The sequence below is a fragment of the Acanthaster planci genome, linkage group LG10 (assembly GCF_054643075.1).
Source record: "Acanthaster planci isolate LZ-2023a linkage group LG10, COTS_SCS, whole genome shotgun sequence".
Lineage (NCBI taxonomy): Eukaryota > Metazoa > Echinodermata > Asteroidea > Valvatida > Acanthasteridae > Acanthaster > Acanthaster planci.
The window spans coordinates 18,876,448-18,888,352 of record NC_141786.1 but is presented as its reverse complement, the minus strand read 5'-3'; the positions used below and the strand labels follow the sequence as shown (position 1 = coordinate 18,888,352).

Here is an 11,905-nt window from a genome sequence, read left to right as displayed (position 1 = left end):
AACGCGATATTGATTTGTATGTTTGACGATAGAAACCTGAACTTTATATCTCAGAAAACATACGTCGGTTATGCTTCCCCCAGTCTACGACTGTTTACTGCTCACATGTAGTCAACGGCTGTTTTGTATACGTCAGCCAAGTTAGCTGGTGCACAGGACATCGCAATGTGCAAGCGCTTATAACCGTGCTGTTGCTGACAAGTAATGGCATATTACCAGTGAAAGGAAGATTTCGGCAACCAAGTGGCCAACACGACCGACGAAAATGTTGGACCTATTTACGATTTTTAGCAAAGGCGGAATCGTCTTATGGTATTTTCAGGGAACGTGCCAGGCTTTTGAGTCACCAGTGAATGCCCTGATAAAAAGTATCATTTTACAGGTAATTTTAAATGGGGAAAATCTTGATTGCTCAAATACGGATATTCCATATGCCGTGCACACAGATATCGGCCATGCATTTGTACCGTAGACCCAATCCATTCTCTGTGTACTGTAAGGTTGCACAACTCCATTCAAAATAGTGCAAAATCGGACCGAAATAGCGCCGCTTATTGACTCTCGTGAAGAGGTTGACCTCCGTTTTTTTTTACTGGAAATTCAAGATTGTGGCCAGAAGACCACTTTTCGTTTCAATTTCATGGGGGTTAGCCATGAAAATCTTATTTTTATTCACCTTACGAGGAAGATACCCCCAAAACAGCAGTAAAACTAAGCGCTCATTTCTGAATATAGCCGCCCGCCTCTATCCAAAATAGTCCCACAATTTGGGGCTTTTTGTGAAAGAAATTCCCCGAACTGGAAACTATCAGTTCCAAATTCTGGATTTATAGAGATATTTTTATTATGCCTCCTGATTATAGCATGTCTTATTCAAGTTATTGTAAAAACCCTGTGGGATCACAAAATATTAATGAGCTCACATGCAGAAATACAACCGTTTGGTGGAATGCGTCCGTAAAACAAGTGCAGGCTTCATATTGCATAATTTGCACAACATACGGTTGTTCGGAAAGAGTCTCATGTGCGGACTCCACTTGACACACCTTGCATAAACCCTTTGAGACGTGGTTTTTTAGGAAAAGTTTTGATACAGATTAAGACAAATGCCATAATTTATTGAATTATGTCAGGAGTGAATTGTATAAATTTGGAGGTTGAGACATTTTCAACAGAAATTGGCAACCAATAGTTAGGCCAGCCTAACTGCAGCTCTTTAGTTGGGACTGTCCCAACTATAGATGCTATCCATGTAGTTGGGGCGTAACATCCGCCAGAGGTTTTCATCTTGACGAACGTGTAGGCCTACTTTCTGATTCCGTGTATTTTTTATATTTGTGAAGCAAAAGAATCATTGAAAAGTGGAACAGACTTTATCAAGAAAAAAGAGGTTGGTCCTCATTTCTGATTTCTGTTTGCATTGTTTCATGTACATGTTGTTGGTGCATAATGCTACGGACACCGACTTGCATTTCATGTGTGTCACGACATAATTCACCAAATATATGTGACATGAAATTCAGTGACATCAATCCCACAGTTTAATATCAAATTCTATGTACATTGACAGTTGCGATGACAAAAGGAACAGATATATTGGGTTTTGTTTTTCAGGAGCGTGGTGGATCCAGCTCATTCAATCATGGCTCCTTGACACTCAAGTACAAACTAGACAACGAGTTTGAACTCATTTTTGTTGTAAGTATTGACTTTTGCAGACTTTACTTTCAGCCAACCATATGACGCAGTTCTAGCCTGGTATCTTGATGTAAAATAACGGTGATTCTGAAAAGTTGGGGTCCTCTTTTTCGCATTCTGTTTGTATTTGTTTCAATTCTAACATTCATCTTGATTTGTTCTGTTTTTATCCATTTGCTTTCTTTTTCATTTCTTATCTGGGAACTCATTCCAAATGTCTCGAGAAAACCTTGAATATTTTGTGTTTTACTTGTTAGGCTGGATGGCTCACATTTCCAAGTTGTCAGGGACCTGTGTGTTTTTCAGGATTTGTCTGGATGTCAGGATTTTGTATGTCACTGTCACTACCCCTCTCTTGACTTGCATGACTGGTGGAGTTTCATCAGCTTCCAGTCTCATCCCTGGATTTTCTTTCTTCTAATGGAAAAAGCAATTTTTAATTTCAAAATGGTTTATTTGGATGTTCTCTTCTCTTTTCTTTGCTCTTTCTTTACACAAAAGGTCGCTTATCAAAAGATTCTCTCCTTGTCCTACGTGGATAAGTTCATCGACGACGTCCACCTGGAATTCCGTGATAAGTACAAGGAAGACCTGAAGATTGGCAGTCTCTTTGGGAAGTTTGACTTCACGGGGGAGTTTGAACGATTACTGCAGCTAGCTGAGAAAGAGAGTAGAGAAAAGGCTAAGATTGGTAAACAGGTGAGTGGGGCAGCCTCTGTTGACATAAACAGCTCCCTCTGTTGGCAGTGTAGTGTCATCTGTGGCATGAGGTCCTTTATCAGGTTATACATGTATGATGCCATTTGTATCCAAAGTGGTGGATAAAGTTGTTGCAGATAGACTTATACTAAAAGAAACATGATAGTGCTTCATTGTGCTTGAAGGAGACAGGACAAAGGAAAGATCAAAGTTTGACGATTTATCACTTTGTGCGTAAACACACTTTTGGACTTTTTATATAAAGGCGTCACAATGCTGCCCATATGAAACTCTGATCTGTGGCAACTAGAGCGCCATCTGTTGACGATAATAGATCATTAGAGTGAAAGTTTTTCTCTCTAGAAAATGTCTTGAGAGATCTATGTTCAACTAGTAACCAGTGTATTCAAGCAACAGCACTAATTAATGTAGATGGACAAAAAGTTTCATATGAGAAGTGTGGTCAATAAATTAGGCACGAAATTTCATGGTTTCAAAATTGTTCTGGTATTTGGAAAAAAGTACTTTTCCTGTTGTAGATGCGAACGTTTGAAGAGTCCCAAAAATCCAAGAAGACGGTAGCTTCCATGAAGATTGAACCCAAGAAAGAGGAGAAAAACAAGACCAACAAAGCCAAGAAATCAGGTATAACATGTAGAAAGGAACAACAGTGGTCAGAGATGGCTCCCTCTATTGTCCTAAAGTTGCATGGCTATAGAGCAGAAAGTTAATACTAAAATGTAGAATGTTCCTGTACAAATGTAGTTCCATGTGATAAAAAAAGGTTGTGCATCTTGTACAAAGGCTGTTTGACTTCTTCTCAAGTTCAACTTGGCATATTTGTAATTTCTGCAGCTGTGAAGCCGGAGCCAACCCCTGCCCAGATCATTACCAATAGCAACAAAGATGATCAGCAAGAACAGCGGCTGGATGAGGAGACTATCCGCAAGAATCGGGAACGTCTCTTCAACAGGGCCAAACCCAAGAAAGTTGACAAATCTCTGTGAGTCTTCAGTGCTAGTAATAAAATAGACAAAAGAAACTTTTGTTTACAAAAAGAAAACAGTAAACCTGTAGATAAACGATAAATTGAATGAAATGAGAAAGATCAACATAATATTTTTGCATCACTGAATGGTTTCGTTTTTCACAAGTTTTGCCTGTGACAAACACACAAATTTGAGCCAAAATTTTCAGATGTTGTCAGAATTTTATATCAAAGTGAATATTTGTTGTAGCATACCTTGTAGCATTTATAGCTTTAAAAATGAGCCCTTGACTTGAAAAAAAAGGAACAAATAAATGTGAAGGTAGTGGACATCCATTGTCATTTGCCATATTGCCATCAATTTTCCTTTCATAAGCAAATTAAAGCATTTAAGGTCCTATTCATCCAGAAAAATGTTGAATTATACCATGATACCGCTTTCTGATTGCAGAAAAGTTAGTGCCAAAGATGACAAGAAAAAGAAAGGCAAAGAAGCCAGACAATGGAGCAATGGCGGAACTGTAAAAGACATGCCTTCATTGGACTACAGCGCAAAGAATGACACGGATGGTAGCGGTGAGGGTGTGAATGGGAACAAGCAGTTACCCCTAGATGAACAGGTGAGGGATAGAAAGGTACCCATGGGGGTGTGAATGGGTACAGGCAGTTACCCCTAGATGAACAGGTGAGGGATAGAAAGGTACCCATGGGGGTGTGAATGGGAACAAGCAGTTACCCCTAGATGAACAGGTGAGGGATAGAAAGGTACCCATGGGGGTGTGAATGGGTACAAGCAGTTACCCCTAGATGAACAGGTGAGGGATAGAAAGGTACCCATGGGGTGTGAATGGGAACAAGCAGTTACCCCTAGATGAACAGGTGAGGGATAGAAAGGTACCCATGGGGTGTGAATGGGAACAGGCAGTTACCCTAGATGAACTGGTTAGGGATAGAAAGGTACCCATGGGGTGTGAATGGGTACAGGCAGTTACCCTAGGTGAACAGGTGAGGGATAGAAAGGTACCCATGGGGTGTGAATGGGTACAGGCAGTTACCCCTAGATGAACAGGTGAGGGATAGAAAGGTACCCATGGGGTGTGAATGGGAACAGGCAGTTACCCTAGATGAACTGGTGAGGGATAGAAAGGTACCCATGGGGTGTGAATGGGTACAGGCAGTTACCCTAGATGAACAGGTGAGGGATAGAAAGGTACCCATGGGAGTGTGAATGGGCACAAGCAGTTACCCTAGGTGAACTGGTGAAGGATAGATAGGTACCCATGGGGTGTGAATGGGTACAGGCAGTTACCCCTAGATGAACTGGTGAAGGATAGAAAGGTACCCATGGGAGTGTGAATGGGTACAAGCAGTTACCCCTAGATGAACTGGTGAGGGATAGAAAGGTACCCATGGGGTGTGAATGGGTACAGGCAGTTACCCCTAGATGAACTGGTGAGGGATAGAAAGGTACCCATGGGGTATGAATGGGTACAGGCAGTTACCCCTAGGTGAACTGGTGAGGGATAGAAAGGTACCCATGGGAATGTGAATGGGAACAAGCAGTTACCCCAAGATGAACAGGTGAGGGATAGAAAGGTACCCATGGGAGTGTGAATGGGAACAGGCAGTTACCCTAGATGAACAGGTGAGGGATAGAAAGGTACCCATGGAGTGTGAATGGGTACAGGCAGTTACCCTAGATGAACAGGTGAGGGATAGAAAGGTACTCATGGGGTGTGAATGGGTACAGGCAGTTACCCTAGATGAACAGGTGAGGGATAGAAAGATACCCATGGGGTGTGAATGGGTACAGGCAGTTACCCTAGATGAACTGGTGAGGGATAGAAAGGTACCCATGGGGTGTGAATGGGTACAGGCAGTTACCCCTAGATGAACAGGTGAGGGATGGAAAGATACCCATGGGAGTGTGAATGGGAACAAGCAGTTACCCCAAGATGAACAGGTGAGGGATAGAAAGATACCCATGGGGTGTGAATGGGTACAAGCTGTACGTCCTTGAGAAACAAAGGATAAAAGTTACCAATTGGGGTATGAATCGTTTTTCCAGAACAGACTGACTAAAGGTTACCCATGGGGACATGGATGGGTACAAACAGTACCCCACAGGGGACATCAATGGGTATATAAAATAGTACCCTTAGAGGGTCAGATAGGGGGTAAAAGGTACCCACGGGAGACAATGCTGTACAGGATTATGCAAAGGGTGGTCAGGTACATATTGGAGACATGACCAAGGCAAATGCAGAATGTCCGGGATACTCCCAAATTGACTCTAATTTTGGTGTTTTTCTGACGACTCATGATCTTTGTGTATCACTCAGATGGCCATGGTAGGTTCAATGGCTGGAGATCTTCAGAACATTGATGAGTCCAGTGGGGATGAGGTTGAAGAGGAGGAGGAAGAGGTTGAGGAACCACAGAAGGCCAAAGTGACTAATGAGAAGTATGTACCATCAAGACTAACCAGTCTTAATCACGCTTGTCATGTCTGTCGTAACTCATCTTCCTTGGTGTGGGGGGGGCTAGTGGGTCAGGAATGTGCAGTACTTTCCTTTCAAAGAAGTGTCCAGTTTCTGTCAATAAACCTCCAAATCAAATCATGGCGCCCATTGCCCACTGTTTTGGTACGATATCTATGTAACTGAGTACCTGTCACAGCCTTACAGGTGTAGACATCAGGTACATGTATCATCAGTGACAGATCAAAAGCATTGGGCTACTCTTAACACCTACCCCCGGCATATCACCTGGGGTCCAGGACTCAGTACTACATAATACTTTGTAATCATATGAGGCTGAAGGACCAAGTCCTACAAATGACTACTTCTGGCTAGGGCCACTTCCATTGTTACTCGTACAGAGAACAATAAAGTCATGTATTCAGAGTGCCACAGTACTGTATGGTACATTTGACTATAAAGTAGTGTTTTGAAGATTTCGGTGAGGTTAGGGTTGACACCAGATTGTTATTGCTGTATGCATTGTGAACAGACCCAGCAAGTCCAGTGGGTTTGGCGTTTTCAACATGTTCCGGGGCCTGGTTGGTTCCAAGAGCTTGACCAAGGAGGATATGGCCCAAGCTATGAATAAAATGCAAGACCATCTGACAGGTGAGAACACATGTATGAGATGCTCCTCAGTGATACAGTCCTCAATCCTTCAATTTTGGTACAATTTTCAAAGCCCCTAGGTTTAAAAGGAAAAACACTGCTCCAATAATGACATTGAATTAAATTTAATTTTGGGCAAATAATTTGAGAATTGATCCTTACTTTTGAACAAATTTACAGCCAAGAATGTGGCCCGTGACATCGCTGAGAAACTCTGTGATTCTGTCTCTACCAAGCTAGAGGGAAAAGTCATGGGAACCCTCAGCCGTAAGTCACAAACATCATCTGTACGCTGGTCAAAGGTTGAAATCCCAAGCTAGCTTTTTTTTTGCTTTGTTCTAAAGCTTTGATAGGACAAAGTAATCAAGACTTTGTGTGGTAGCCATCTTGCCAGGTAAATCCATAGGGAAATCTCTTTTGTACATGCCCTGTGCAACACAAGCTCTGACCTTCAAGATGCCAGCCATCCTGCAAACCCTCTCTGCTGTGATGTTTTCAGATTTGGTGCATGTACATTTTTGCATTATGGCAAACTAGAGAAGGAAACTCCATGAAGATATTCTGGGAGTTTTAACTAAAGCAAGAAAGTTTGATTGAAAGACTAATGCTTCTTTTAGTCAGTCCTTGGTGCCATTTTTGTCTGTCAGATGGAAGAATTTTGTTGAATTAGTGAAGTATTGAATGCTGGTTTAGATCCTTTTAATGTTTTTTTTAATGCTTCCTGTCTTAAAATTTCCTTCTTCTTGCTTGTGGCAAAAGTCTTCGAAATAAAGTCTTTTACCAGCATCTTAACTTTCTCTACTGACCTATAGTTCCATTCTTGCTTGCTGTCAGTGTGACCTCAGTCATCTGTGGAAGAATCAAGACGATTTGATTCAGTTCTTAATAAGCTTGTTTGGTTTTCTACTGGCCTATGCTTTGATTCCTGTTTTGTTTTCAGGTGTAACCTCCGTCATCCGTGAAGGCATCGAGGAGTCCCTGGTTCAGATCTTGTCTCCGCGTCGTCGAATCGACATCCTTCGTGATGCCATGGAAGCAAGATCTCGTGGCAAGCCTTACTCCATGGTCTTCTGTGGAGTTAATGGAGTCGGGAAATCCACCAACCTAGCCAAGGTGTGCCATCAATTTTTCAAATTGTTGTCGAAGTGAAAAGGCGGTTAAAACTTGCGAGAATAAATGGGTTGAAATGCTGTAGTCAGTACAGTGGAACACCGCTATACCAAACACCGCTATACCAAACACCGCTATACCGAACACCGCTATACCGAACATTCGGCTGTACCGAACATCGTCCTTGGCTCCCAATATTTTATGCACAAAACCTACCAAACATTGTGTAGTTGCAAATCAACCAAGATTTGCCACAGCATGCATCAGAGATCGATCCTGAGGGACATTTAGGATAAACTGACAGCAGTTTTGTAACTCGATATTACATAAAAAACAAAATAATTAAGAAATACATTTCTAGAAACCTCAAACTTGACAGCAAAACATCACGAAAACAGCGAATCATAGTATCACAAGAGGGTGCACTTCAGTTAGACATGAGAGGGCGCAATTCAACATGGCAACAAAACGTTCGGCAGTTAATTTTGCTATACCGTACGACCGCTGTGCCGAACATTTAGCCTGGACTCTGTTGTGTCGGTTATAGCGGTGTTCCACTGTATGTGATTTATTGGCAAAAAACTGCCAGGAAATCACTTGATTTAAAACCTGTCGACCAATTTGAAAATTGAAAACTCTACAGGTGGCCGTCTTGGAAAAACGTAATTATTAATGATATCAAGCTTCTTTCAAAGAAATCACTAGCAATTTATTTAACTTTGTCTTAGATTTTGTCCTTGCTTCTTGTGATTATCAACCTTCAGTTTATTTTTCGGTTTGCTTGACAAAGCCGATTCATCAATTCATTATGTGGCCTTTGATTTTTGCTTTTATTGGTGAAGGTCACAGTTTATGGAGGTTAATATTCAATGAACTTTGTGAACAATTGATATCAAGAAGCATTATTCATTTTTCTCAGATATGTTTCTGGTTAGTGGAGAATGGCTTCGCTGTGCTGATAGCAGCCTGTGATACATTTCGAGCTGGTGCCGTTGAACAACTGCGCACCCACACTAGACACCTGAATGCGCTGCATCCAGCAGAGAAACATGGAGGGCGCTCTCCAGTCCAGCTGTATGAGAAAGGTTATGGAAAGGATGCAGCTGGTATCGCCATGGAAGCTATTAAGTATGGTACGTGATTTCTCATTGGCTGAAAAAATATGGTACTTCATTTTTGATGGAACATGAAGCGATGTGACTGCGTTTACAGATGATGTGATATTATTGGGCGGTGTGTTAGTTTACAAAGCTTACCTACTGTTTTCATTTTTTCTAATTATTGATGGAGAATGACATACCTGTACTGAGTCTCTTTTAAGATCGGCTTTGGAAAACCAAATGAGCAGGCCTACACTGCCCTCTATCGATCATGCACAGACCCATTGTAGTAGACCCAGAGTGAGTCATGGTGTAACAGCGTAAATAACTTTTGTCTGCTCACAGCTCGGGATTGTCACTTTGACATTGTGTTGATCGACACAGCTGGGCGGATGCAAGACAATGAGCCACTCATGAGAGCTCTGTCCAAGGTGAGCCATCCTCTATATTGTCAAGGTTTCCTATCAAGCTGCATTAATTCAACTAAAGAGAGGCTGCACTGGCAAATCTCGGCTTTTGAATTGGTATGTACCGAAGAGAGGCTGCACTTGCAAGCTTTGGCTCCTTGAATTGGTATGTACCAAAGAGAGACTGCCTTGGCTCCTTGAATTGGTATGAACCAAAGAGAGGCTGCACTGGCAAGCCTTGGCTCCTTGAATTGGTTTGTAAGAAAGAAAGGCTGCACAAGCAAGTCATTGCAATAAACAATCTATTTAGTTACAACATTAAAGAGAATGTAAAGCCCAGCTGTGATTTCAGTGTAGCAAAGGAGGAATCCTTTGTTAATAGTTTTCATGTTTACCTTTCTTCTCCTCAAACAGCTCATCAAGATCAACCAGCCAGATCTCGTCCTGTTTGTGGGAGAGGCCTTGGTTGGTAACGAAGCAGTGGACCAGTTGACCAAGTTCAACCGCGCCTTGGCCGACCACTCAGACATGGACCAGCCCCGACTGATTGATGGCATTGTGCTTACCAAATTTGACACTATTGATGATAAAGTAGGCAGCTATGAGCTTAGCTTTGGTCAAGGCATATGTCATTTGTTGCAGCTTAGCACAGTGAGCGCAAGCCGCTCAAAATCAAGGCGAAGAGCAACCTCACATGGTCTAAGAATTATGCAAATCAGCTGAACCAGGACAAACGCCTTGGTGCAACTGTCAACGAAGCTTATGTTTTTCTGTAATTTTGCGCTAAATTTCTTTTGCATGACCTCTTATGTTAACACGAATAGATCCCTTTTGCTTCTCCACGCTGTTGGTTGCTGTGCTGAGCTGCGACCAATGACGAATGCCTTGACCAAGGTCTACTTTGAGCTATGACATTGTTACAGTTGGGAACCAGACTCAAATTATGAGATCATTTACCAACAGTACAGATCTCTTAAATATCTTGACATATTTGTTGAAAATCTTTTGTTCATAAAAGCAGAAAACTTTAGAGATCAAAGAAGTTTTGTCTAGGCCCCCCCCGCCATAAGAAATTGCACCCTCTAAGCTGTAAACAGACCATTGCATGGAAAGGTATTGTGCGACTTACATCACCTTTTTCTGAAGTGAGTCACATATTTTGTGGTGGTCATCCCTTCGCTTCTTCCTGCAGGTTGGTGCCGCTATCTCAATGACCTACACCACTGGTCAGCCCATCGTATTTGTTGGTACCGGTCAGACATACCGTGACCTCCGCAAGCTGAACGTCAAGGCTGTGGTCAAGGCTCTACTGAAAAACTAAGGTGTGCGATGCGGCAGCGAATCAACATTGTTAGAATATCAACGAAATGGAAGTGTGACCATCCATTAAAACAAGAATGTAAGATTTTAATTTTGATTTGTCAGGAGAATGACAGACAACTTACTGATGATTTCTCACAGAACTCTCTTTCATTTGAGAATTTGTTGAATCTTGTCCCCTAAATGCGGAAATTTGGGGGCATTTCAAACAATAACAATTCACAATTTTGCTGTCTGCAGAGGAAATGACCATCGTTTTTGTAGTATCAAAACCTGGCCAACTTTGTTCAGGCCGTCTATATTTTTTGCTTGGAATTTCAGCAAATAAAAAATGTGGAAGATTTGAGCTATCAAAAGTGAACTTCATACACAGTTGTTTACCAAAATCTTTCTGAAATTTAAGCCCAAACACAGGAATACTCAATATTCATATTGAAAACGGACAGACAAGAGTTTTTCACCAACTCAAGGAATACTGTTTGATCATGATAGCTCTTGAGTATACATACTGAGATCTGCTCAGAAAAAAGTGGTCAATTTCAGTGTTACATTCTGCCATAAATTATTGGAGCTATTATAAGGGTTTAAAACATTCACTTATATTACAAATTACTAATTTATTAGAAGAAATATATATCTATGTTTTATGGCAACTGAGGACTACAGCTGTCCTAAATTTCTGTACGTTTATTTAAATGGAGTATGATTTTTGTTGTAGACTGGTGCCTGACTGCTGTTTATTACCAGAAGATGTTCTTGACAAGTCCAGGTACTTGACAATTCCAGGTACTAGCACTTGCCAGGTCTCGATATTTTAATTTTTCTTTTTCCGATTCATTTATTTGTGTAAACCTCAAAGCTTCAGAGGATCAATGTATTTACACCGAAAGTGCATAAATTTATTGCAAACATTCATGTTTTTTTTTTTGAAAAAAAAAATGAGACTTGATCGTTGCATTCTGAATTCTCTCTGGACGCTCAGTTTATTCTTTCTGTCATGCAATTTTGGAAAAATCCTCAACTTGATGAGCGTCGACAAAGGTGATATTATTACCTTTAAGTTGTTATCTTGCTGGTAATTTCTATTCACTGTCCTATTAATGTTTGTGAATTTGATGTAACTCTTCAAGCTCATATTTGTTCTTTCCCTTGTGAGTCATTGAAGGGTGAGGGTTGTTCAGAAGCAAACCAAAGGCATTGTGAAATGGTTGACTTCTAAAACACTGAGGTTTGGTTTGCCCTTGAACATTGGAGGGTGCTATGGCGAGGGTATTGAAAATGTGGTGGAGATAATATGATGTTGTTGATATCAAGTGTTTCTCATAGATAAACACTTAATATAATGACCAAAATCGAGATACCTTTGACTCAGTATTAAATGACCTCTGAATAATGATAAGATAGTTTAAGTTGAATATCTTTTTTTTAACATCTCAGCTTTGGAACTTGCGT

The 11,905-nt window shown here is 41.2% G+C and overlaps 1 protein-coding gene across 1 annotated transcript; it reads left to right on the top strand.

The window, feature by feature from the left end:
* Window positions 1-198: 198 nt before the first annotated feature.
* On the top strand, window positions 199-11,852 carry LOC110989349 (signal recognition particle receptor subunit alpha-like). The gene is made up of 14 exons (XM_022253674.2): window positions 199-382; window positions 1,615-1,698; window positions 2,200-2,397; window positions 2,937-3,042; window positions 3,253-3,400; window positions 3,837-4,005; window positions 5,728-5,849; window positions 6,398-6,516; window positions 6,697-6,783; window positions 7,457-7,629; window positions 8,546-8,759; window positions 9,072-9,157; window positions 9,548-9,724; window positions 10,326-11,852. Exons 1-14 carry the CDS (start codon window positions 266-268, stop codon window positions 10,452-10,454), a joined length of 1,929 nt encoding a protein of 642 aa, XP_022109366.2. The 5' UTR covers window positions 199-265; the 3' UTR covers window positions 10,455-11,852.
* The last annotated feature ends 53 nt before the right edge of the window (window positions 11,853-11,905 follow it).